Here is a 27141-nt window from a genome sequence, read left to right as displayed (position 1 = left end):
AGCCGGCTGGCAGGTGGCAAACCTTGGGCTCCCAGACCTCCTTAATGGTGTGTCAGTTTCTGTAATAAATTTCCTTTTATGTGTATCCCTATATATTCAAGTGGTTCTGTTTCTCTGGAGAACCCTGCTAATACTGCAACCTGAGAAAAAACAGACAAATCCACAACCACAGTGAGATGCAAGTGCTCCCCCCACAGTAAGTGATGGAACATGTCCACACATGCGGAATCACTCATGATATAGAGGCTTGTGGAACAATATTACCCAGCTTGGCCTAATTGACATCTGTAGAACAGTATTACCAAGAACTGAATATTACACATTACTTTCACACATACAAGTATGGAAAGAGTGGGAGTTCCTATGACCAGGATTCTCACCTGCCCTGGTCGGCCCGTTCATTATACACGTGTGGGCAATACGTTGTTATTGACTCTATATAAAGAGCTCCACCCAGCGCTCTGGGCCGCACGGCTGCAGGAGAGCAGAGGCTGGAGTGGAGGCAGCACCGAGGACAGAGACTGAGAGGCCCAGAGGCAGAGACAGGCTTGCTGCGTGCGGACTCGCTCTGAGTGGACGGGGTTCTAATGATTAACCTGCCACCGTGGGAATAAAGTTGGGTATGACCCTTTCACCCCAAGAACGTTCCACTGTCATTTTTTCAGTCCCATTGAATAGTGAGCTTGTCCTGGGCTGAAACCCACTGGCAAGACAACAAGGAATACTCAGAGAGATAAGTCATGTCTTGTGACAAAAACAAACAAACAAACTCAGGTTTGAGTAAATTTCAAAAGTTTAAAATATACAGAATGTTGTCTGAACACAGTGACATTAAATAGGACATCAACAATAAAAGATAACCTAAAAGTCTACAAACTTTCGGAAATTAAGCAATAGACTTATAATATAATCCATGGACCAAATAATAAATCACAAGGATAATTAGGAAGTATTTAAAACTGAATGATTATGAAACCAACATAAAATCTGCCCTGGCCTTTGTAGCTAATAGTTTTGGTTGCCTGCTCAGTGACCAGACACTCCCTTTCCTCACTTTAAAAAATACCAATTTATTTCCAGGTATTGTGGTGGCTTTGTGATGTGCCAACGTAGTTAGACTGCACTTTCTGCAGAATTCTCCTTGTGCAAGGATTCTAACTGGGCCCAAAGGGTAATTTTTGGAGAGATTCTGGTGGGGGGCATGAAGCATCAGCCCTGTGTTTTTATACTTGGAAGGTCGGTGCAGGGGCTCAGGTGTGGCTGCAGCTCACACGTTGTCCTTATTTGCTGGCACACCTCACTAATGACAGGCAGGTGCATAGCTGCCCACCTCTTCAGCCGGCTTGGCTTTTCCAGCAGGCGCGTCTGCAGTCTGTGATGAATGGCACCAGTGGTACCATTGCAGGACCCCTGCAGGGGTGCAGGACACCACTGGATCAGGTCATCCTGCAGGTCCAGCTTGTGCTCACTGCAGGTTCGTCTTCAGGGCTCCCGCTTTGCCTCCAGCCTTTCTTCTTGACCACCTGCTCTGCACACTTCAAGCTGCAGCCTCAGGCAAGGATAACACCTCAGGGACTGTCCACCCGGCTCCACATCCGCAGGAGGTCACAGTTCCCTTGACGACATCACTCCCTGAGGGAGCTGCGTCTGGCCGGTAGCGGTGACCCCACAGGGAAGTCCCGAGGGGCCTGAATCACGTGGTCACAGCTGCCCTGTGGCGACTGGTGCAGGTAAGAGCAACCTGGACGGGATCCTGGCAGCAACTGAACGGGGCTTCCGGGAGGAATGCTTCCTTGGGACAGAAGGAGAGGCCCCTTCTCCCCACGATGGGGTTCGTGTGACGATGCGACAGCAGCGCTGTGGTCATCCGGAGCCAGGCCTGCCTGCCGCAGACGGCGAAGCAAACAACGGAAAGGACTCTCGATTCTTGGCACCGCGGTCGCTGGACAAGGACCCCGGGACCCCACAAACGTCCTCCAAGAGCATCACGACCCTCCGGGCTTCGGCACACACGTGCCCCTTGTCCAGAACACCCCAAAGCCTCCGTGTCCGCGTCACCGAGAGCCATGCAGACGCGGCGCCGGAATCCCAGCTCGCTGGCGTCAGGGCGCAGGAGCCCCGTGCGCAGGCGCACCACACCCTCCGCGGCCGCGCGCCCTCCGCGCGGCTTGGCGCCTGCGGGCTCCCGTCCGGCCTGCGTCTCCATGACGACCGCGTGGGTACGGTGGCCTGCATTACTGGGCCGCGGGCTGCCTCTCTCCGCGCCCGCGAGATGCCAGCGTTCTCGGGGCGCAGCGGAGCCGCAGGGAAGGCTGGGGGAGCCGGGGCGGGGATGTCGGGCCGGGGGCGCCGCAGGTGAGACGGGGCTGGGGGCGCAGGCTGTGTTCTGGGGGGCAGCGCGGTAGGGGCGCGGGAGGCGAGACTGGGCGCCAGAAGCTGGGGGGCCGGGGAGAGGAGGAGAGCCCGACAAAGGCCGCTCCCCCAGGCCTGGAACGGATGGGCCCCGAGGCCGGGCGCTGGGGCCCGAGCAGCCTCCACGGGAGCGCCCCCCGGCCCCCGGGCCTGCTGAGGACTCTCGGTTTTCGGACGGCGCTCCTATCGGGAGGTGCAGGAGGTGAGGCGTCCGTCCCTCCGCGTCCTGTGACTCACAGTGAGGGGCCCAGGGGCCTCTTGGGGTCGCGCCTGTGTGCCTCCTAACTTTGGACAATTCCTTAACTCACCCAAACGGCATCCGGGGGGCCGCACGTGCACTGTGCTGGTGGCCGGGCCGTGGCGTGGGGCGTGCTGGCGAAGGAATCGCGGCCTTCAGTGCTGCGGTGCGGGTCTGCATTGCTGGCGAAATTGCTGCATTGTAGTCCTGGAACTACAGTGGAAGTGTGCCTCCCCCACTGAGGTTTTGGTGAGCAGCAATTCTTGAACTTCGGGTTGAGCAGAAGTATTGCCAAACTACCAAAAACTTTCCCAGCGCTCAACTTTATGCTGGCCAGACCCAGGACTGGTCACTGAGCCAAAATAGTCAACGAAACTGGCAGGGGTCCTGGCCACGAGTTGCTTAATGCCTGGTGGAAAGGGCACAGAACCACAGTGGAAGGAAGAAACTGCAAACCTAGGAGTACCCACCCCCGCAACACACACACACACGTTGTGCGGAACACATGCACTGCTTTTCGGACTTCACAGAGTTCTGATCTGTTTTCATCCCTAAAATAACCACTCCTATTTTGCCTCATTGCATTTTCCAGGAGTTAAGCACTAAACCTTGGAATCCTAATTTTGTTAAAAACCAAAGTCAGTACAAAGGGAAGAACAGAACACTAATCAACTTATTTTGTTCTAGTGCTTTTTTTCTTACAAGCTTACCATACTGTTATTAACAGATGGTTTTGTAAACAAGCGAAACTGTTGCAGATCTGCCCCATAGCTGACCCCTCCCACCTGTTACTGTGTCGGGGTGCCCAGTTGTAGCTGTGTGTCCCCATCTGCAGGTGGGTCCAGACCGAGAAGAATGAGCCGTGGCTCCCAGAGGGCCGCCTCCGGGCTGGCAGATGGAGGGAAACAGCTCCCACAAGGCTCCCTCTGGGGCTGCTGATCCGGAGAACGGTGCTGGTGAAGCTCCGTGCACGCCTGCCTCCCCCTCCAAAGATGCTCACGAGAGTGTTGGGGGGATCACCTTTTCATCCTCGCCAATTTTAGATTTGAGTCAAAGTGGTCTGCACCATTTAGGAGAGATCTTTAAAATTCCCAATGTTGAAGTAAGTGGGGCATCTCTGTCTGCCCTGCGCACGTGAGCAAACAGTTCAGATGGGCAGGCCCACCCTGGGCTGCAGTTTCCTACCTTAGCAACCACCCGGTGAAGTTACTAGGTCATCAAGGCTTCCCTCTGTGGGTGTAACTTTTAACGAAGAAATGCTCTCAACTCTGCGGGAGGAGTCCAGCTGTATCATGAGGTTATTACCTTTGTGCATAAAGGAAGGAGGAAATTCCAAAATCCTTCTTCAGCCTTTACAAAGACACTTTGTAACTATGCCTTTCAGAAGACAGAGATGTCAGTATAAGTTTTATTACCTTGGAAACTAGTCTTTGGGTGAGGGGCCCAATCAGAGCTATAGACCCTGAGGAGCTTGAGGTGCACTTTGTAGCTAGAAAGCACGTGGAAGATGGTACTGGAGGCAGAATTGAGTGTCATGAGACTGTGGGAGGGGAAGAGCAGCCTGGTACACTTTGCATGGTGCTCTTCAGTAGAAAAGGCAACAGTCACATGGCTGGCACTGCCCCATGCTCCTGGGTGCCAAGCACGGTTCACGCTGTACCCTGGGGATGGGTCCTGTGGCCCGCTTTACAGTGAGGATGCTGAGCACAGAGAGATTTGGGGACTGGCTCAAAGTCACTCAGCAAATAGGTTTTGTAACCTAGACTTGAAACCAGGAAGTCAGGCTACCAGGCTATTGCTCTTATCTATATTACCTTATCTATTTATATCTATTTGTGTTCTTCTGCCTCAGTAGACAGAAGTTATTTCTGTACATAACCGATGAAGTCATGTAAATGTGTGCAACACACAACAGCAGTGCTAAGGAACATTTTTTAAGCTACCCATAATCCTGCGCCACTATGACAGTAAAATCGTATGTATCTCCATTCCAACACAGCACAGTCGGCGTTGCACATCTGGTTTCCCACCTTTCCTTACTATTACATTCTGTTTATGACTGTGACTTAAGATTCTGCTGAGTTCTCATGCCCAGCTGTTTGTGGAATGGCGGTGACTGGGCTTGTTTGTGTGTGGCTGCTTATCATAGACAACCACACAAATAGTTCAGGGCATGTGTCTCTTAGCTTCCCTTTAATTATTTCTTTGGGTCCCCAGGGCCAGGCATGGCTCCTGCTAGTGGCTCGGAGCGCAGAGCTGCGGCGGGCACTGGGGAAGACCGTCAGGGCCTGAGGGGCACCGGGTGTGGGCCGGCAAGGAGAGCGGCGGCTTGCAAGCCTTGGGGAGGCCGTTTGGTATCGAAGGCGATTTGAGCCTCCAGATGGGCGAGAGCAGCGTCTCGGGGTTGGGAGGCTGTGCTCAGCTCCGAAAGCTGAGGGCTGCCTGGTGCCGCTCTTCCCGGTGCCCGTGCCTACTGTTTGAACTGTCGAAGGGAAAGTATTACGGTTTTCAGGTTTCCTCTTAACTTGGTGTGTATGGTTGCAATTGCTGGAGGTTCTCTGGGGACGCCTTCAAAGTTAGGTGGTTGATGAACGTTCTCTTCTCTTTTCCCTGAGAGCAATTGCATCTTCACAGAAATGCCCTCTGCTCGATTCCTGAAGATCTTTGTGCTACTGCCAGACCTTACTTGGCTAGACCTCCGGCGTAATAGAATCACAGCGCTTCCTTCTGGGATTGGATCTCACAAGTAAGTTGTGTGTTTACTTTCCAGACCTAAGAATCATCATCTCTAGAATATCTGAGTGCCTGTCTTTTGCTGCCAAGCCCTACTGCTGCTTGAATTTTAGTTTTGGTTTCAGAATAGAAGCATTTAATGGCATTTTTTAAAGCCTGCTCAGAGGTGCAATGGTTGAATGTACCACATGCACTTACAATTTAGAATATTCAATCCCACAAAGAATGCTGGTAGCCACAGTGCCTTTGCTGAAGTGTCCACGCAGTTTTTGCAACATGTGGTTCCATCTCTGACTCATCACGAGAAGCTAACTGAGGGGTGGGAACTACTGCTGAGTTACAAGCAGCCCCCACTCCTGAGGGCCCGTGTGTATCTGCTCTGGTTCTTGGTGAACAGAGGGCAGGCAGTCCATGTCGGACCACTGGGAACCCCAAGGTGAGCAATGTGTGTGCCATCCTGCCACATTCCTGCCGCTGACTGCAGGGAGTTCCTTGCGCTCTACTTCTAGAGCGAATGCCACATGCCCTTCGACCCCTCGCCTGCCCCTCCTCCCCAGCAGCCAAAGGTCAGCTGGGAGCCATCCTAACTGAGGTCGCCCTCATCCCGCCCTTTGCCTTCAGTGCCCACATGTCTCCACACTGGTGTTTCTTGACCTTTTGAAAACCTCCCGATGTTCAGCCCCCCTGTGAGGGCTCCGCGACCTGGGTGGGGGGAGGCCCACAGGGGCCCTGAGGCGGGCACGTGCTTGCCAGATGCGGGGGCACAGGAAGGCCGGTGTGGGGGCAGGGGAGCCAGAGAGGCATGCTGAGGCTGAGAGGTTCTGCCAGGCTCGTGGGTGTCCTTGCAATTCTGGATTTCATCCTGGAAGCCTGGAAGTCACAGCGTCTGTATCAGAGGGCTGGAGTTTGACTTGGCCTTGGGGGCGCTCTGTGAGGAATGGTGGGGGGGTGGCCGCGAGCCAGTTAGAGGCTGCCGCCCAGTCCACCCAGGAGGCAGCCGCCGGGCAAGTCAGAGCTGGGGGAGATCGGGAGTCGGTGGCATTCAGGTTGGGCGCAGGGCGTGTGGCCGAGAGCTGCCCAGGGGTGACCCCAGTTCTTACCTGAAGCACTGTGTCTGCAGAGAGCCACAGGGCTGCCGAAACAGCAGAGTGGAGGCCTGTGGGAGGCCCTTTCCTTGCCTGCACTGTGGCTCACTGTTTTTAAAAGTATTTTTTTGGAAGTGAATATTTTGTCACATGTAACAGTAAGAGGAAGTCTTGAATCATTTGTGCCTTTTCAGGCTCTGCAAGGAAAGCACTAATTTCTCACCACAAGCTTGCACCTCCGGCAGGGTGGGAACAGTTGGGAGCCATCTCTCTGGAGCGCCTGGGGACAGAGGTCTGCAGAGCAGACCCCTGCTGTGGGTTGTGCCACTGGCCACACAGAGCAGTGTCCTCAGCTCCAGCTGGGGCTGGGCACATTTGCTGAGCCCTCGTCTGCCAGCCGGTTGTGTGGCGAGTGGCTGACTGTTCTCTGGGCCTGCTCCCACCTTGTCCCTTACAGCCTGACCCAAGTAGCCCCGTGAGTCTTCTGAGATTGCGGTTTAGGGCGGTTTGGAAAGGCTTAGTTCTCACAAGCTCATCATCTTCCGTCATTAGAATAATTTAGGGCCATTTGTCTGTGAATTGCTTTATCATGGACACAGTTCTGGAGAGCAATTGCTACTCAGTGTAAAAATAAACCAAAGCCTATTCCCATCAGCACTGTTCCTTCTTCTAAAATAAACACACAGTTCTCAAATTTTGGAGTTCTTTAATTTTGCCAGTAAAAGCAAGTTGCTTAATATTGTTTAATATATAATTTTGCATGTGATTTATAACCCATTATGTCATTAAAATCAGATCAGCTTGCTGAAAAGCTGGAAGATATAATAAAAAATTTTAAGTAATTATGTTTCTTTTAAAGCTTTAAACTTTCCAGAAAGCCTAATTAAAACATGCCAATATTAATATTCTCCCCTTTTCTCAATGTCTTCAATGAGTGAGCTTGCCAGCAGAGAGAGAGATTTAGGAAATGTGCACTAGCATATCTGCCTCTGTAGGCAGTAACTCCGGATCAGTACATGACTTAATGTGTTCTGTGGAAAGCCCACGGAGTGAGATGATCGGTGGATCATGATAGTATTGAAGGGATTAACATTTATTAATTTGTCATTTGAGGTGTGCATGAGAATATTGTGATACTATATATGGTAGAAAAATCCCCTGCGCACTGCCAGCCAACCGCTCCCCACCGTGACAGGCCCGCTAGGCTTCAGGGAAGACCAGTCAGACTGGGGAGGCGCTTTGCAGCCGTCTGGGGTGGTTGAGGAGGCCTTGAACAGCAAACACAGTCCTCATGGGCCGTTTCTCTGTCGGCAAAATTAAGGGGACCAAACCAAAGCAATTGGTTGCAGTAACAATGTTGAAGCAATTCACCTTTGTGTACATCAACAAATGTTTAATTCATAGAGTTTATTAAGTTTCAAGTAAGGAACATCCAGGGAAGTAAATGGAAAGAAAATTATCTACTCCTCCAGTAATCTGATTTTGCTTTGGGGGGTGCCAATCAAAAAACTGCACTTAATTTTAATGAGATACTTACTAGAACTGTCGATTGAGTGTTGGGAAAATCATGGTTTCTTCTTTCAAATCTTGGGTGCCCTGGCCAGTGGTGTTGGATTTTGGTTTTTCGCCTTCCACTGCCGAGTGAGACCCGTCTCCGCAGCCTCAGTTCATCCGTGGGGTTAGTGAGTGTGCTCAGCGGCCTGCACGTGCAGCCACCTCTCTGCAGACGTGTTTGGGGAAAGGAAAGCTGCAGACAGGGGACACAGAGGGGTCTGCGCTGCAGACCTTGGCTTCCTGGGGCTGCTGAGGGCACGGTGCCTCTGCCAAGCCAGCAGGGCTTTCCTCCAGGGGTTTATGGGGTCTCCATGTGGCGAGCAGCCATCCCCTACAGAGCAGCCCGAGCCTCGGTGAGCGGCCCTGAGCACCCCAGCCTCGGGACAGCCTGCTCCATGCTGTGAGTGGGGACACTGGGCTGGCAGACCTTCCTGGGAATGAGGTGCGGCAGCAGTTGCAACAATTCTTCAGAAGTCTCTTGCTGAAGCCTGTGATGGAGCAGGTGCAGAAGGGATGAGGGACAGGGTCCTGCCCTCTACCTGGGTCCCCTGGAGAAGGAGCCTTCGGGCCCCTGGCGGAAAACACTGACTGGGCCAGGGCCCATGCAGTCTTCCCATGCCAGGTTGCAGCTGCTGATCTCTGACAAGTCAGAGAAATAGATCATTAGCATATGATACAGTTCTAAGAATTCAATGTGAAAAATAAAAGAACGCAGAAGGGCCAAGCGGAAGTTCAAGATGGAATTTCCACATCATTTGGCGGGTAACTGTCTGCTGGGTCCCTTCCATCTCTCCTGTCTGTCTGTGATGTATTTTGTGCTAAATGTTGTAGGAGACAGTAACGGGTGTTAGATGAGAGAGGGCATCGAGGCCAGTGCATGGAGAGTCACCCCCTAGACCAGGTCTCCTTGCTGCCGCTCCTCAGAGTCCTCCCCACACGCCTCCTTCACCCCGGAGCAGGGCCCTGCTCTGCGACATGAGCCCACACACTTGACCATGGAGACGTGCCAGACCCCAGGAAGCCCTGGTGTGCAGTGAGGATACCGCTGGGAGATGTGGCCACCTGAGCTGGCTCTCAGGCCAGGCGGTTTTGCTCCAGTGGACATCGTCTGGACATGGTGTGTTTGTCACAACTTGGACTGGGCGATACCCTGGCAGTGGGGAGAGGCCAGGATACTACTGAGCACCCCACAGAGCTGGGGCAGCCCTCCCCAGGAATGGCCTGTCCCCAATCTCAGCAGTGCCAGGCTGAGAGCCTGGCCGGCTCAGAGGTGCTAGTGCTGGGTGTGCATGTCAGCCTGTTGGGACGTGTGTTGTCTGTATTGAAGTCATTCTCTTAAACAGAAGATAAATGGAGTAATTTGAGGCTATATTTTAGGGATGGTCATTTTATTTTCTGCTTTTTGAATGATATATATTTTTGTTTTGTTTTAAAGACATTTGAAAACTTTGCTTTTGGAAAGAGATCCTAACAAGATGTTACCTGTGGAGGTAGGTAAGTCTTCATAAAGTAAAAGTTGGCTTAAAATGCTGCCTTCATAAGTTCCTGGGACCTGTTACGGAAACAGGTGTGACACAGGAGGGGGGCTGGCTGATGTGTACAGCCTCTGCACTGCTGCCCCTCAAGGGCACGTAGCGTGGCCATACACGCGCGGTGGAAGGGGTACTGAGAATGAAGAGCTTTGCCCCCCGAGCACAGCATGGGGAAAGTCAGCGTCACCCGGACCTTGCAGGCCACGAGCTCGCCCGGTGCCGCTTCCCCCCACAAGCCACAGGGATTCAGGGTGTGGTTAAAGGGCCGCTTGCTGAACTGTTGCGTGTTTATCATACCATCTCCTGGTTTTCTGCTCAGCACTGTTTTTTTGAAGTTTGCCCATATGGACATGTGGAACTGCAGTTACTCATTTCTGTTTGTTTTCCTTGCTGAAAATACTAACGAGGAGGAGGAAGAAGTCGATTTTCTCTGTTCTACAAATGTTTTGTCTCGTGGATTTCTGTTTGGTTTTGTTTTCATTAATTTAGGTCTGTTGTTTTCTCTAACTCACTGAGCTGGAAGCTTGGATCATTGCTCTTAACCCTTTTCTTCGTCACCGAGGCGGTCACGCCGGTTTCCCTCAAACGGCCACCTTGGCCGCATCCCACAGGTCTCAAGTCCAGCTGGCTGTGCTTTATCGTCATGCAGCTCTGACTCTCTCTATGAACATTGAGCCACGGGCTCTTTTTAAGTGTTTTGCTTAATTTACGAATGGTGGGAGATTTTCTGATCATCTTCTGCTGTTGAGTTCTAGGTTAGTGCCACATACACTGTGTAGTTTTGGATATTTGAAGCTTTCTGGCCCAGGATGTGTTCTGCCCGGTGACGTGATCCTGTGCATTCTCAAGTGTTGTCTGACGTCATGTTCTATGTATTCAGTTAGGTCAGTAGGTTAATCAGTGCTCCAATCATCTACAGCCTTGTTATTGTCTATTTTGTCAGCACCTGAAGAAGTGTGTTAAAATCTTCCACTGTGACTGTGATTCGCCTACTTTTCCTTTTAGATCTGTCAGCTTTTGCTTTATGTATTTTGGTGCTATGTTACTGGTTGAATAAAAATTTAGGATCTTTTATTTTCTTATGTTTGCCATTCTGGCCATGTGGTCGTCATACCTCACTGTGGTTTGCTCCGATGGCCGCGATGTGGAAGGAGCGCCTCGGCTCCGCTCACTGGCATTTGATGGGTGTCAGCGCGGCCTCGCCAGCCAGAAAGATGTTACAGACTTGTTGCCAACCCGTCTGCATTCACAGTACATGTCTAGTAGGCAGCGGGTGGTCGCGCCTCATTCTTTTGTCTGGTCAGAGAGTCTCTGCCTTTTCATTGAAGTGTTTAGCCTGTTAAATTTCATGTAATCATTGATATGAATGGATTTAGGTCTTTGTTTTACTGCTTGTTTTCTGCTCATTTGTTTTTTCTCTGTTCTTACCTTCCATTTAACTTTGTTTTGGTCAGATAGTCTAAGATTTCTGCTTTACCTTTTTATCGAATTTTTAGCTGTACCTCTTACATTCCTTCAGTGGGTTAACGGTGGTTCTTGGGGTCACAGTACAGATCCTTAGAGTCAGCCCTGGGCCATGTCACAGAGCAGGTGGCCCCTCGGGTCCCCCCGGGGCCAGTACCGCCCCACGTGTTGTCGTGAGCCACAGCGCAGCGCTCTGGTTTTTGCTTTAAACAATCACATATGTTTAAAGAAACTAAGAGGGTAAAAGTCATATATTCCGTCAGTGTTTAGCGTTCCTAGGAAATGCCTCCCCATTCTTTCCTTGAGATCCGAGTTTCCATTCAGCATCACATTCCTTCAGCCTGAAGACCGTCCCTTCATGTTTCCTGAAATCAGTCTGCTGGCAAAGAATTCTCTTAAGTTTTGTTTTTCTAGAAATATCTTTATTTTTCCTTAATTCCTACAGGATATTTCTGATGCAGAAAAGAGGGTTGGATTGTTCTCCCCCAGGACGGGCCTTGGCGGTCACTCACCCTGCCCCCTTGTGCAAGCTTGTCGGTCGCCCTGGGTCACTTTTAAGGCAGCTCTGTGTCTTTCCTTCCCTTTTAACAGATTAAAACTGTGATCTACCCACAAGTCAAAGGTTTTCTTTGTATTTATCCTGCTCGGAGTTTGTTAAATTTGTTAAATTTTTTAATTCATGTCTTTTGCCAAATTTGGGGAGTATTTTAGTCATTATTTCTTCAAATATTTTTCTGTTTCTCTTCTCCCGCTTTACCTATATGTTTAACCTTTTTGTCGTCCCACAGAGCTTCTGTGCATTTAAAAGAAATCATTTTTCTGTTCTTCAGGGAAGATAAATTAATATCTTCAAGTCTGTTTTTGTTTTTTTTTTTCTTGCCATTTCCAATTGGCTTGGTAAATTCTTTTTCAGATATTGTGTTTTCAGTCATAGAATCTCTATATTATAAAAGCATAGTTTCTTTTTTTCTGCCGAGAGTTCTTATTTTTTCATTTGGTACAAACACATTTTCCTTCATGTCCTTGGGCATAATTATAATAGCTGAGTGTATCGCTTTGCTCGGGCTGCTGTACAAACTACAACAGACTGGGGGCTTAAACCACCCAAATCACTTTTTCTCAGCCCTGGAGGCTGGAAGTCCGAGGCAGGGGTGTCACAGGGCTGGTTCCCCCTGAGCCTCCCTCCCTGGCCTGCAGGGGGCGCCTTCGTTCTGTGCCGGCACCTGGTCCCCACTCCGCACACACATCCCTGGTGTCTCTCCCTCTCCTTACAGGGTCACTGGTCGGATCTGCCCGGCCCCACAGGCTCATTTCATTGAATCACCCCCTCAAAGGCCCTGTCCCCAAAGACAGTCACGTTTTGAAGTACTGGGGTTTAGAGCTTCAACATACGAATTTTGAGAGGACACAATTCAGTCCAAAAAACTACTTTAAAATTCTTGTCTGATAATCTAGACTATCAGGACTGATCTCCATCGCCTGCCCTTGCTCTCGAATGTGGGTTGCATTTTCCTGTTTCTTCACGTGCCCAGTAATTTGAAGTTGAATCTGGACATTGTCACAGATACATTGTAGAGGTTCTGAGTTCTGTTACATTCCTCTGTAGAGTGTTAATTTTTAAAAAATAGATAGTTAAATTGACAAGATTAAGCACAGACTCCATCTCTTTTGGTGTGGGCAGTAGGTGGACTCTCGGTCTGGCTTTTTTGGCCTTGGCTGTGCTGTTTGCAGTCTGTCCCATGCACGTGAATTGCAGGACTTTGCTAGAGGCTTGGGTACAGAATTCACATGCACAGTTGCGGGGTCCCCCTTACAGCCCTCTCCTCTGGACTACACCCCTTCACTTTTTAGCTGTGGCGGGAGCTCTGACATCTGTCCTCTGGCCCTGCAACTCATTATGACTGCCCAGTCTCTGTCCATGTTATACTGCCCGAAGCAGTGCCATCTGGGGCCAGTCTCTTCCTGAAGCTGTCTTGGCCCCCCGCCCACTTCCCCAGTTCTGCTCGCCTCTTGTGCTGTCCTGCCTGAGACTGATACCTCACCCGGTCTGTAGCTGTCAGCAGGAGCTCTGATTGGAGCCACTCCAGCATCTCTGGATGTCATGGCGCCGTGCATAGTGGCATTTCAGTGATTACTAGGAGACTACGCTGTGCATCCTTGACTTGTGACGGCCCACTCAAGAGAACTGTCAGTATTTATTTATATTTCCTCATGAATTTACCCTCTGGCGCTCTTCATTTCTTGAAGTTACATGCTTCCATCTGGGATAACTTGTCTTGGCATAAAAATTTTGCTTTAGTACTATTAGTCTGCTGGCAATGAATCATTCAAGTTTGGTTTTTGAAAAAGGCATCTTTATTTTTCTATCATTCTTGAAGGATACTTGGCTGAGTACAGGAATCTAGATTTTAGAGATTTTTCACTATTTAAAAATGTCTTTGTCTTCTGACTTCCATTATCTGTTGAAAAATAAGCTGTCAGTCTTATTATTTTTCCTTTAAAAAAATGTGTCTTTTTTCTCTGGCTTACTTAAAATTTTTATCTTTGTGCTTCATTTTCCCCATTTGTGATGTACCTGGGTATAGTTTCTTTGTGTTTACTTTGGGGTTCACTGAGCCTCTTGAATCTGTGTATTGATATATTTAATTAGCTTTTGAAAATTCCTGGCTATTGATACTATTTAGACACTACTGCTTTCTTACTCTCTTTTTCCACTCCTTCTGGGACTCCAATTACATAAATGTTGAGATTTTGATTCTGTCCCACTTGATTTGAACACTCCCTTTTTTCCATTCTTTTTTCTGTCTGTTCTAATAGTACTATTTTCTGTTAACCTGCCCTGGAGTTCACAAATTCTGTCATCTGCTGTTAAACTCATCCATTTAATTCAGTGGTTTTCAACAGGATTTGACTACATAGATTGCTTATTCACTTGTTTAATTATTGGGGTCATTTCAGAATATCTATTTCTATGTGCATCAGTTTTGGAATATCTTCATTTCATCTGCACTTCTGAAGGGTAGTCTTGGTGGATTCAGAGCACTTGATTAGCAGGTTTTTTAAATATATTCCACTGTCTTCTTGCCACCATCGTTCTGACAGGAAGTTAGCTGTTCCCTCCCTTTTATATCATGAGTTGTTTTCCTCTTGCTGTTTTCAAGATTTCTTATTTTTCTTTCTTTTGGTAGTTTGATGTGTGTAAGTGTGGTTCCCTTTAGCTCATATTACTTGGGGTTCACTAAGATTCCTAAATGTGTAGGTCAGTGTTTATCATCAGATTGGGGATGTTTTTGGCTGCGGGCTCCCCGGATGTTTTTCCTCCCCTGTCCTCCCCGGTGACCCGTGGCGTGTGTGTCCGCAAACCTGATGGGCGTCGGAGGGCACACGGGCCTGCGGCTGCTCGAATCTCTGTTCTCTCTGACCATCACTTTGGAGACTTTATTCCTCCGTCTTCAGGTTCACTTTTTGTTCAACTGTTACCTGCTGTTCAGTAACTCTAGTGAGATTTTCATCTCAGTCTTTGTAACTTTGAACTCTAGAACTGCTATTTGGTTCTCTTCTGTAATTTTTCTTTTTATTGATATTCTGTATTTCAGTCATTTTATTACTTTCCTTTAATTATTTAAACATGGTTTTCTAATTTCTTTGAACACATTTATAATGACTGCTTTGAAGTTTTGGTCCACAAACCCAGTGTCTGGGTCCAGTCCAGGAGAGTCTGTGTTGACCGCTTGTTTCCTGGGTAACCCCGGCTCCCTTCGCTTTGCGGCACTGTACCCCAAAGTAAACACCTTGCAGTTTCTGCGCCGAGAACAGGCAGCCTCTCATCGTTACTTGACAGCTATCGTTGCTGCTTCTCTTTTTGTCTATTTAATTTTGTAACTAGCCGGCCTTAACCCGCAGAATCTGTCTCCCCTACAGAGTTTTTTAAAAAGCAAATCTCAAGACAGCTTGTCATTTTGCCGCGAATTCTCCCTAGGATCTTGTTTTCAGGGTATAGACGGCATCCTCCACACCCTGTTTCCACCCTGCGGAAGCATGTGTGAGCTGTTGACAGCTCTTCTCCCTTGCAGGGAACGTGACTACCCCGAAGGCGCTGAATTCGAGACACCGCCCTCTGGAGTTCCCCGCCCCACTTATTGTGCAGAAAGGGCTGGCAGCCATCCTGACCTTTCTTCGCATCTGTGCGGCGGAGAACTGCTCCCCCAAAGGTTTAACCTCGTGAGGTTTGTGGGACAGTCATGACAAACTGCTTTGACACTGAAGTTAGTGCTTTTTAGAATCGGGACCAGGGAGCAGGTGTGCTCTTTAGTAGTGGCTCATGAGGGACATGGAGCCGCACGTGCCCTCTGCTGGACCGCATACGCCTGGTCATACACAAGTCCGCTCCCTGAGCCATCACAGCTGTGCTTTTTCCTGGTTCTGCGCTCATGGCTGTGTGTCCTCAGCACCCATCATAGAGCCTCTCTAGGGTGCGTTTGGGTGCAAGTTCACCGGGATAAATCAGATGAAACGCCACCAAGCCACCGTCAGGCTACCGCTTCAGGAATTGCTGGCTCCGTCAGACAACCCCTTAATGACACGTGCAGTGAAAGGCCTTACTCCTGGACACCTAAGAATGGGCTTATCAGACGTTTTTGTCTGGCAACTTTCTTGCATGCCCAGTAAACAATCCCACGTTTTCAGCATGTTGCCTATCCAGCCAGATACTGTAATTGACTAGGAAAAAAGGTAGAGGGTAGCTCAATAAATTGGGCTTAAAAGACTAAATAAATTCACTTTCTATGAGAAGGTAATTACCTTGGCCAAAGCTGTCTAATATTTGCTTAAGAACCACAGTGGTCAGTGAGTCTAGAGTATGTGGGAGTGCGGAGGCCCCCCAGCCCCAGGGTCACTGCCCGCCCCTCAGGGCACTGTCCCCCTGCCTAGCTCTTCTTCCAGATGTCTGTCAGCACACAGAACACAGGCCAGGTCACCCCACCTGTGGGACGCCTAAGATGGGACCTGGCAGAACCCATGGATGAGTACAGTTCAGGGGCAGAGGAGAGGGACGGTGACAGCACAGGAAGGGCAGAGTGGACACTGTTCCAGCCTAGCTGCCGCCAGCCGCTGCTGCTGCTGGGAAAACACGTGTTCCGGTCAGAAGTGTGAGTTCCCTTGCGCGCTCCCGGCGGTCCATCTCAGAGAAAGGAAAGCAGCCCAGTCCTGGGTGTGCACCTGCGAGGACCGACATGTGCCTTCCAGTGTCGTCTGCCGGGCACATGGGAACAGTAGCCACCAGCTCTGTGTGCGACACAGCAGGAAAGGGCTGCGTCCTTGCCCTTCCCGTCCCTGCCCCTCCTGTCCCCACTCCTGTGCGGGGGCCTGGACGTGGGACTGGGGCTGCAGAGGGTGTCACGAGGTGTGAGGCCTGCCTCCCAGAGACCGGCATGGGCCCCCACCCTCCTGCTCCAGGTCTGTGGTCCTGGTGCCCCCACCAGGGGACTGGCTGTTGGGCCCTCCAACTCTGCACTTTGTGGGAATACTAATATATGGCTGGGGCTTCTTTCCAAGTAATATGCTTTTAATACTTTTAAAAACAAAATTAAATTCCTGACTTTAAAGAACATCTACTGGGTTTAGCATTCCTTGTTTTCTTCCTTCAGGGTGCTGCTCAGGGGTCCTGATGAACTGAAAGGGTGCCCACCCTCAGACAGTCGGCAGATGGTCTAAATTCTGCTGTGTCCACAGCCCAGGCCACGGTGGCTCTGCCTCCCACCCCCCACCCGTCTCTCCCTCCTCCCTTTTCTGGAGGTTAAGCACCTCTAAAGAGTGAGGCATTTGCCCTGGTGAACTGATGGCCAGACCGGGTGCCGCCCTGCTAATCCACTTGGAGGTGACGCAGCAGGTAGGACAGTTCCAGCCGCAGGCTGGGGGGGCCCTACTGCAGGCTCCAGCGGGAGGGGCCCTGCTGGGGTCTCGGCACCCTGCCCGCCCAGGAGCCCACCTGTCCCACCCTCCTCCCCACACCTGCGCTTGCCCTGGGCATCCCTCTGCCAGGAGGCAGTGGCCGGTCAGGATATGTTTAGGAGAGCCTGGGGCCCCAACCAGACATCCACTTGTGGCCCAAGAGGGAGGAGGGGAACGGAGGGTTCGAGAAAGGCAAACGCAGGTAGGGAAAGGGGGCATCAGGCAGAGAAGGAAGCCCACGTGCTGTGTCGGCAGGCCTTAGAAATAATGAGCATTTTAGCATTTGTAGTGATGTGTAAGCATTTTATGAAACACTGTAACTGGGAAGTTTTAAAGAAATTGTCTGAATTCTTACAGCAAGCTTCCAGAAACAGGTCAGCCTCTATCCATCCTGTTTCCCTCTGGCCCTGGACGTCACCCTCTGGCCCCTGGCCACCTCCCACCTCCAGTGAAACCCATGGGCCACAGCCTGAGCGGCTGTCGGCCACTAGAAGAGGTCTTGCTGGATGATAGCGGTGGCTGCGGACATGGTCGAGACCTGCTGGCCAGCATGCGGCTAGGTTAAGCAGGCGCTCACTGCGGGGGCGGGGAGGGGGCACGGGGCTGGTGACCAGGGTGCAGCTAAGCTGTGTGTGCACGTGAGGAAGCGCACGTGAGGAAGCAGTGTGCCGTCACTGGGAACCTCAGCGCACTTTATCAGAAAAAGCCAATACTGAAGTATTTCTCCTAAGTTTTCAGTGTTTAATTGGCCCTGACCCTGGACCAGTGGATTTATAATAGGCTTTCTACCTATCAGACTTGATCTTTCCTCACCTCATCACTTTTGCATCGGCTTGAAACTTAGTGACTTAAGATAGAGCCACATCTGTGTGGAACACCAGGGTCCCTTATAGACAGTACATTTCCCATCCGTCGTGCTGACAGAATTTTGAGCAGGGCACTGCAGCAGCCTTCCCAACGGCTCCCAGCCTGGGGCTGGGCCCGGGCCCCTGGGGCTGCGAGCTGGCTGAGGCCGGAGGCTCATGACTGTGGGCGGGGAGAACGCTCCCCTCTGATGCCCACCGACTGATCTCGCAGATGAAGAACAAGTCTAGTGATCGATTGGCTTGTGTTAACGGCAGTGTTTTCCTGGACCGCTGAGAGCATCTTGTTGTGTTTTACCAGGTGGCATCGAAGATTCCCTTTGCCACGGACCTCATGGATAAGGGCATGTCACTGAAGCGTACCGGAGAAACGGGGCAGAGCAGGAAGTCAGTGAAAGCGCATAGCGAGCTAAGGTGAGCGGCCGGGGCGGCTCGGGTCCCCACCAGCAGGTGCACCGTCCCCACAGTGCTCGGCCGCACCTCCTGGAGGCCCAGGCGCGCCGCGGGCTCGGGGGGATGCGGAGTGGGAAGGTGCTCTTCCTGCCTCAGCCAGCTGCCGTGGAATCACGCTCCCGTCTTGCATACACCCCCTCCCACGCCCCCCACACAGAACAGGGGTTGCTCTGCGATCTTGGTGTTTCTTTACTTTTCCCATGTTCATGCTTCGGTATTGTTGCTCTTGGCCCCATACTGACCTAGTGCCTGCAACCCTAGGAATGACCCCTGAGTGGCCTCCCCAACTGCTCTGAGACCACTGTCAGAGACCAAGCCACACTCCAGGTGCTGGCACTGGGGAGCCAGGCCAAGGAAGGGGGTTCACATTCCCAGGGGTGTGGCCAGGAAGCAGCGGAGCCTGACCCCCGTGAACTCGCCTGCATCGACACGGCATCATGCTCTCGCAGGTGGCGCCGGCTGTCCGCGTCCTCCCCTCCTCACCCCAGGCCTCTAGCAGCGCCTGGCGGCATGGCTGGGCAGTGACTTGGATGCCAGGAGAAACCTACGCAGAGCACACGCTGCACCCTCACGTGGGCCTCCTTTCAGGACCAGCCAGGGCAGCGTTCAGACGCCCTTTTAAGTTCAGTACAGTCAGAAACAAGATCCAGGCCACAGAGCACAGCCGCAGGTGAAGACTTCCAAGACTGGCTGGGTCGCTGTAGGGCAGGTGCAGGGCCTGAAGGCAAGTCTGACGGCTTTATCTTAAGAGATGATCTTAATGATAGTGTTTTCTGAAATTTGGCATCTGAGGACCTGAGTGTCCTGTAGTGCCAGTCCACCTCAAATGAGCATCTCTTTTTGTGCTGTCCATGCAGGGCCACTAGCCTCAAAGAAAAGGCCTGTGTTCCTCAGAGAGCAGTGTTGGCTCTGCTTGCAGGGAAGGCCCCGCGCTCTGAGGCGCGAGCCTGTCCTGCCCCAGGAGAGCCCACCCCTCATGGAGCTCGCGGGGCACAGAGTGGGCATGTCTGCACCGTGACCCAAGTGTGCAGACCCTGGAGCAGCACCAGGGCCAAAGCCCTGGTCCCATCCTTAGGTGGTACGGAGCCCCCGCCAGGGGCGAGGCAGCCAGCTGTCTGTAGCCCGAGGTGGGCACATACCTGGACGTAATGACATGTGCCCCCACTCAACCCCTGGGAAGTAGAGGTGGTGAAGTGACGTGTGTGGACTTCCTGAGCTTGTCCTTCTCTCCCCCACCCCACCGGAATGCAAACACAATGGCAGGAGCTGGGGCAGCCATCTCAGACTCTGAGGTGAAGGCTGTGGGTTGAGGAGCAGAGCAAGGGTCGCCAGCACTGAGAGCTGCCCTCTCAGATAAAGTGCTCCACCTGGTGGCCACCAAGGCCACATCGCAGTGCACAGCGCCGGTCCTTGGCATGTCCCTGCACCCCGGGAAGCAATGCCAACAGCAGGCAAGGGGGCTGGTCCCACAGAACCATGAGACTAAAAACAGATAGCAAGTTGAAAGCCTACAAGGCCAGGTTAGTTCCCCAGCCCTGCTCAGCTTGCTGACCACCTGCCCACCCAGCAGGGGACAGGGGGTGTGGTCCCCAGGGAAGCCAAGCAAGAAGGCACCACTCTAGGCGAGAGGCCATGTAGCACCTCCCTGAGCCCCAAGTGGTGAGGGTCTGGCCCGGCCCCCCGCGCTGGGCCTGGTGGAGCTAGGGGGCCCTCTCTGAAGGAGTGGACCCACCGAGACATGTGGCCCCAGCGTCCTGACACTGGGGCACCTCCAGTGCTGCCGCTGCCCCCACAGCATTCGCTTGTTCCAGCCCTCGCTCCACAGAGTGGAGGGGAGCCAAAGGGCAGGGCAGGAGGGCGCCACGCCAGCCGGGGAAGCGCACACTCAAACAAATGGAGATGTTGTCAGAAACAAAGTTGGCACCAACACGGAGTCCGGGGGCAGCGGTAGAAAGTACTCGACCATGGAGCAAGTCGTCACAGAAGCGACACCCAGATAACCAAGAACTCTCGGAGTTAAGTTAAAATTAGGGCAAACTTCTTTTTAATTGAAAAAAGATGAAGTTGAATGATAACCACCCACTGCCTCCACCAGGAAACAGAGTGAAAAGGAAACAAGGGATGGGAAACAGACACGACACACCAGAGGACTGGCCCAGGGCTCACTGCCTGGCCGACAAGCACCGCAGACAGACGTGGGGCACAGAGGCCCTCGTGGGGGCCGTTCCCGATCGCAGGCCCACCCTGGCCCAGCTCCACCCCAGGTGAGAGTCAGGGGCCTGAAAGGAGGAGGGCGCCTCCAGGTGGCGGGGCCGCGACCCCCCTCCAGGTGCCCTTCTCCAGAAGCCCCCGAGGAGTGCACTCTCCCAGGCCAAGGGGGAGAGGGAGTGGGTGCCCACAGAAAGGGGGCAGGAACCCAGGCGTCTGCATGCAGACCACCAGGCGCCCCAGCGGGGGGTGGGGGGAGTACCCTGGAGGGTGTCCCAGGAGGCAGATGCCCAAGGGTTTGACAGGGGAGGGGGCCCACTGGGCAGGGGCTCGTAGTTTGGGGGGATTCAATAACAGGTGTGTAGAAAACAAAGTAAACTTCTTAAAGGAGCGGTTGTCACTACCACAAAGGACAAATTTCTACAGAAAGGAAACTGTCAACAGTGGGTACCGGCTTCAGGTAGCGTTTGCCCACGCTGACAACACAGACCTGAGCGTCGACCCGCAGCTGCGGTGGCTCTGTGCTCGGGGAGGGGAGCGTAGGCGTCTTGGGTGCCTAGGCTGGAGGGGGGAAATCGCAGCCAGAGGTGGGGGACAGAGGGAGAGGGCAGGGGAGGGGGACGCAGGACAGGCCTCCTGGGGGCTGGGGCAGGCCCCGGCCCTGTGGACACAGCTGCCCGCTGGCCAGCTTCTCGGGGCTGAGGCCTGCCCCTTACTGCTGGCCCCTGTCCCTGGGGCCTCCCACAGGGTCTTGTCCTTCTTTACACCCTTTTCTGGCCCAGCAGTTCAGCTGGAAACATGGGATTTGGAGCAGAAGGCACACACCTCACTCTAGGCTGGGCAGTTTCCTCCCCGCCACTAGGGACCCCGGTCCTGTTCCTGTGTCGGGGGAATCGTGGCCAGGAATGGTGCCGCAGGCCAGTGGCCCGTCCCTGACCGGCGTGGACTCACACAGCTGGGGCCCTGGGTCTCCAAGAGGAGCTGCTGTCCTCATGAGAAGAAAAGGCCTGGCTCTATCGCAGGGCTGCGCAGTAAGTAGGCTCCTCAGGGGGGTCAGGCTACGTGGCCCAGTGGCTGGGCACTGCCACCTGCACTCAGGATCCATTTGTCTAAAGCAAACAGGTGCCATGCCAGGTGCTGCCAGCCTGGCTGACTGCATCCCCTCCTTTCCTCCCCAAGGCCAGGAAGCTACAGGCAGATGTGATGAAACTGAAGTCGGGACTGACCTTGAATGGAAATCACCCTCTTGTAACTCTCACTGGAAGCTGCTCACTTGGCCCACCTGCCTCACAGCCTCAGAATATATTTTTTAACATGAAACATTAAGAGTCTGAAGAAGCCGACAAATACCAGTGACTGAGTGTCCTCGTACGGACGGAAACCTCGCCACACCCGAGCACCGGCTCGGCAGGTGTGTCCTCTCTCAGGGGTCAGCCCTGGGTGGCAGGGGGTGCCAGGACTCCCACTGTTCTCAGGACCCACTCCACGGAGCGCCTTGGAGAGCCCGCCGCTCGGGATCGGTGTTGCCCTCATGAAGGCTGAAAAGGCTTAAGTGGCACTAAAAGAAAATACCGTAAACATTGTTTCCACCTCTGCCTACTTTCTCCCTGCTGTTGATGAGTGTTTGGGCATCAGCACCTGCCTCCCCATCCCAGCCCCCAACCCTGGTCTCAGGAGTAATCCTGGCTGTCACTGACTGATGTGTTTCAGCGTAGGAGAGGCCAGGTCACCGACCCTGCCAGGTCAGAAGTCCGTCCCTCCGTCTTTGCCAGGAGGAGGGAGGAAGGGGTACTTGCCATGAGGGCTTCAGGTACACACACCATCCTGCTGCCTGGAGGGCTGTTCCTCAGCTCTCACCTGTCCTGGTGGCCGACCCCCATCCTGCACGTGGGGCGGTGAATGCAGCCCTAGCAGGGTGCCCGCCTCCCATCACAGGATAGCCCTTTATGTGTCATCCCTCACCCAGGCCACTCAGGTTCTATCCCACTGAACCTCTTGTACAGAAAAGGTTGTCTGAATGCCTGATTGTCGTTAAATAAGGGCTTAATCTCAAAAACATCTTCAATTTGATTTCTTTAGTAAATGTAGGATTATTCAGATTTTCTATTTCCTTTTGTGTCAACCTTGGTACATATGTTTTTCAGTGAACTTTCCTACAAATTGTCAAATTGATAAGCATATAGTTTCTTATAATTCCTCTTATTTTTTTCAGTTATTTAGAGGCTATGATAATGTCTCCTTTTTCATTATTGATATTGGTGTTTTCCGTAACCAGCCTTCACTAGGAATTTATCAGTTTTGTTAGTATTTTCAAAACCTAGTTTTTCTCTTTGTAAGTTTCTCCACTGTGTGTATGTTTCCTCCGCCGCTGGTTTCTGCTCTTCACACTCACTGCCTTCTGCTTTCTTGGGGTTTGACGGGTGCTTCGAGGTAAATCTATCACTTTTAAATGCATGTGTTAGAGGAGAAATGTGTAAAATCAGTAAGTTTCCAACTGAAGAGGCTAGAAAATATATTAGTTACTGCTGCAAAACAGATTCCCCAAAACACAGCAGCTGGGGGAGTAAACACTTGTCATCTCTTACAGTTTCTGAGAGTCAAGAATTGGGGGTGGCTCAGCTGGGGTTTCTGGTTCCCTCAGTTGGGGCTGCACACTCCTAGGGCTCAACTGGGCTGGGGGGCCTGCTTCCGGGTCGGAACGAATTCTCTTCAGTCCAGTCCTTTGAAATCTGTGAAGACTCGCTTTATGGCCTACCACACAACTGAAGGCTCGTAAGTATTCCACATGCACTCGAGAAGAATATTTAAATATTTATTTCGTAGGTGGTGGATATAGTGTTTTCTGCATGTTGAGTCAAGTTGATTAATCACGTTGCTCAAATGTCCTGTGTCCTTTCTAATGTGTTTATCTTGTCTGTCAGCTGTTGGGAGAGGCGGGTTAGCATCCGTAGCTGTGGTTGTGGACTTGTGTATTCCTCCTTTTAGCTGTGTCAGTTTTCGTGTAGATGTTCTGGAACCATGTTATTAGATGCCCACACATTAAAGACGGTCTTCCTGTCGAATTAACCTTTTTATCCTTATGAAATATTTCTCATTTTATACTTCTTGCCTTACAGTCTACTTTTTCTGATACTAATACAGGCATTCCACGAGTTTTGGTTAGTATTTAGAAGATACATCTTCCATGCTTTACTGTCTTTTTTATTTTTACTTTTTTAAATTTAAAGTGCATCTTTTTTACTTTTTACTTTTTATTTAAAGTACATTGTATGTGAACAGCATATAGTTGGGTCTTGTTTTCTTCATACAGCCTGCCAATCTTTGTCTTTTAATTAGCGTGTGTTGCCCACTGACATTTAAGGTAATCGTGCATACGGGTGATTTTACATCTGCTATCTTGCTACTAATTTTATGTGTCTCATACGTTTTTGTCCCTTTCTTTTCTGATAAATTAATCAAATGGTTTTTTTATTATTCTTTTTTTCTCCCTCCCTTTAGAGTGGTAGCTTCCTGTACCGCTCTCTCGGGTGCCACCCCAGAGGTTGTAATACACCCACTTGGTTGGATGCCTTTGCCTGCCAGACATCCAGGCACCTCCCCGTGGGCAGTGCCGCCTGCCCCACTCCTGCCCCTGTGCTGCTGCGGGCTGTGGCTTCCTTCCGCACCCTGGTGAACCCGCGAGGCCGGTGCTGGTGCTGTTTGTATGCTCTTTACATCCCTGCTGGGCTCGCCTTCCCTGCCACGGTTTCATGCATGTCAGAGGTGATTTCCCTCCATCTAGAGTAGAAGAACTTTCTAGTATTTCTTTGTGCTATGGTTATGGCTCAGCAGGCAATAAATTCACTTAACTTTTGTTTGTCAGAAAATAAATTCAGTTTGCCTAATTTCTGCTTGGGCAAATTATAGATTGGCAGTGTTTATCACCATGACACATTAAAGATGCTGGTCCACTTCTGACTGGTCCACTTCCATATATTTTTATGTGGGTAAAATTCAACTTTCATCCTTACTGTTGCACCGTTTGAAGTTTCTCTGGCCCCCTTAAAGACCCCTCTCTGTCTTTGAGTTTCAGCAGTTTGTGCCTAGATGTGGTCTGACTTATCCCTCTGCAGTATACAGAACTCCTCAAATCTGTGAATTAGTATCTTTCATCAGTTTTAGAAAATTCTAAGCCATTACTTTTTGGGTATTTTTTCCCCCTATTCTCTATCTTCTCCCTTCTGGGACTCTGGCTTATGCATCTTGAGCCACTTGACTATGTCCCACATGCCTCATCTCTCTTGTTTTCCACTCTTTATTCCTTCTGTGGTTTTGTACTCGCTGATCCTGTCTTCTGATGCGTTCATCAGAAAGATCAGTGAGGTCTTTTTAAGATTAAAAAAAATCAAACTATATTATATGAGAAAAAATAAATATGGGGGCTTAGATAATGGTACTTAAAGCTTAGAAGCAGCGTGCTGGGCACCACGCACACCTCCCTCCCCTCAGCCGCACGGCCCTGCTGCTGCACCACCCGGGACCTCTGCCTGGGGTGTTTTATTGCTCGCAGCTCCATGTGTCTCTTTATAGTTACCATGCATCTTTCAGCTGAAATTCCATATCGTTTATGTATGCTGTCCACCTTTTCCATTAGGTCCTTTAACGTAGTAATCATGATTTTTTAAAATAACGTTTTTATGTTCAATCAGTTTTTAATTGCAGAGAGTATTCAGTTCTAGAATGTCTGTTTGGTATTTTTATATGGATGCCAGTTCCATGTTGAAATTCCCTATATCATCCATTTCACCTCTTCTCATTTGCTAGCACATACTACATTTGTCTCATAACTTTTGTTGTGTGCCAAACATTGCTATAAAAACATTTTTTTAACCCATGGAGACTGAAAACAATGTTATTTTCCTTTAAGAGGACTGGTTGGCCTTCTCCTCGGTTAGGCATATAAATAGGGATGTACTTTATCACCTTGATCCACTCAGGGCTTGAGCTGGGTTGAGCCTGTGTAGCACTTGAGCTGGACTCAGTTTACCTCTGCCTCCAAATGTCTGGAGGTTGACAGCTGTCAGCGGTTTGCTGCAGGCCCTGCCCTCCGGGGGATACTGCTCCCTCCACCTTGTGAGATGGTGAAGGAGCTCACTGTTGCCCCAGGACAGCAGCTGGCCTCCCTCCTGGCTTAGCACTCAGCACCTGGGGGGCCCCCCGGAGCTGACACACTTGATCTAATTCCCTCCATGCTTATGTTCTCGTGCCTGTGTTCCCAGCTTGTTCAGGCTGCTGTCCACTCCACCTTCTCTGTGTCACCTGAATCGCCATGCCCTCTCCATTCTCGTAGGACTACATTCCCTTTACCATCTCTTATTCATACAGGTATTTCTCTCTTAATCTTGAAAGTAAATGTCAGTTTTCCTCCTCGCTACCCCAAGGCCCGTGCCTCCCCTCCGAGATGACAGATGAGGCCACCAGGTGCTTCTGCCTGAACGCCACCCCCGCCGCCTAGAGCTGGGTGACAAACCGCATAGTGGCCCACACAGCACCTGTTTTGTGATCCCTTATGCTGCGTGGGCTGACAGGCTGGTCCCCCTTATGCTGTGACCTTGGACAGAACGGTCCTGGACGGCTCCCCCCCACACCCATGCCTTTCAAGGTCTCCTGGAAGGTGCCCCTGCCCTCTGCACATGTCCCGGTGTGCTCTCGCAGGGGCGCATCTCGCCCTCTTCCACAGCAGGGCAGGGCTCTGGGGTGCAGGGTGGGCGCTCCGAGACCTTCCTGAGGCCTAGGCCAGAGCCAGCACAGCGCCTCTGCCTCCGCGTCCTCTCAGTAACTGCGTCGCACCCAGACTGCCATGGAGATGCACCCATCCTGGCCGCCCTGTTCCACTGAGGTCCGGTGGTGCTTCCCACTCACTCCCCTTAGGAGTGCCCCTCCCTGGAGGAGGGAGTGCAGGAGTGTGCACGGCACACTGATTCCACATTCCCAGCTGGCCTGACGGCCATGCGGACACAGACATGCCAAGGGGCTCTGCTTCACCCCAAGGTTTCTGCTCCGGTTTCGATGGTGTCCTTCCTCAGCCCACCAGCAGGGGAGGCAGGGAGCACGCCCCGTGTCGGCGGGTGTCCCCTGGGTGGAGGCTGGCGTGCATGGGGCTCTGCGCCTCGTGCCCAGGGCAGCCCCGCCTCCCTCCTGGCTGTGGGCCCGGGTCTTCCCAGACCCGGAGGGAGCTGGTTCGGCTTCTCTGGATGGTCGCCCCCCCTGCCCCCGGCCCTCCGGAGCCTTTCGGTCCTCAGGGCAGCCCCCGGCCCTTCCCACGCTGTCTGTCACTTGCCGTTTCCCTCTTTTGCTCAGAGTTGAGGTGTGTTTCCTGACCGCCTCCCGCGCTCCCGGTCTGCATCTCAGTGTGGCTGCCCCGCCTATCAGTCTACTTGCTGGAGGCGAGTTGAAAGACCCTTCCCTCAGCTCTGCGAGTCTGGAGGGTGCCTCCTCGAAGACCCACTCCAGCCGTGTCCACCCCCACCTCGGCCGGCCCCGCTGTGGCCCCTCAGAGCTGCCCTTTGGGGAGACACGCATACTTTTCTGCGCTTCCATGCGCACGACTTCATTTCTGTGAGGCAGGCAGGCCTTAGGACTGTGACTCTGCGTCAGGCCATTTCACGCCG

The 27141-nt window shown here is 51.8% G+C and overlaps 1 protein-coding gene across 8 annotated transcripts; it reads left to right on the top strand.

Annotated features, from left to right (window-relative positions):
• Positions 1 to 2929: 2929 nt before the first annotated feature.
• On the top strand, positions 2930 to 22069 carry LRRC27 (leucine rich repeat containing 27). Of its 8 annotated transcripts, XM_073240105.1 has the most exons (9): positions 3810 to 5396; positions 9458 to 9512; positions 15092 to 15244; positions 16664 to 16905; positions 18132 to 18244; positions 20379 to 20547; positions 20880 to 20951; positions 21274 to 21522; positions 21671 to 22069. In XM_073240105.1, the coding sequence occupies exons 4-9, from the start codon at positions 16855 to 16857 to the stop codon at positions 21815 to 21817; spliced, it is 801 nt and encodes a 266-aa protein (XP_073096206.1). In that variant the 5' UTR covers positions 3810 to 5396; positions 9458 to 9512; positions 15092 to 15244; positions 16664 to 16854; the 3' UTR covers positions 21818 to 22069. The 8 variants fall into 8 exon arrangements, with proteins under 8 accessions (XP_073096202.1, XP_073096206.1, XP_073096208.1 ...); XM_073240101.1 differs by lacking the exons at positions 15092 to 15244; positions 16664 to 16905 and adding an exon at positions 2930 to 3606 and having other exon boundaries at positions 5285 to 5396; XM_073240107.1 differs by lacking the exons at positions 9458 to 9512; positions 15092 to 15244.
• Positions 22070 to 27141: the final 5072 nt, after the last annotated feature.

This window comes from Manis javanica, chromosome 7, assembly GCF_040802235.1.
Source record: "Manis javanica isolate MJ-LG chromosome 7, MJ_LKY, whole genome shotgun sequence".
Classification (NCBI taxonomy): Eukaryota; Metazoa; Chordata; class Mammalia; order Pholidota; family Manidae; genus Manis; species Manis javanica.
This window is presented reverse-complemented; position numbering and strand designations above follow the sequence as displayed.

What these genes read in the sequence shown, in the direction of transcription:
- LRRC27 (XM_073240101.1), top strand. Translation starts at nt 3,546, where the DNA reads ATGGAGGGAAACAGCTCCCACAAGGCTCCCTCTGGGGCTGCTGATCCG. An exon ending in AAAGCGCATAGCGAGCTAAG is followed by an intron (nt 18,245 to 20,378) that starts GTGAGCGGCCGG and finishes TGCCTCCACCAG; the next exon opens with GAAACAGAGTGAAAAGGAAA. An exon ending in CTGGCCCAGCTCCACCCCAG is followed by an intron (nt 20,548 to 20,879) that starts GTGAGAGTCAGG and finishes AACTTCTTAAAG; the next exon opens with GAGCGGTTGTCACTACCACA.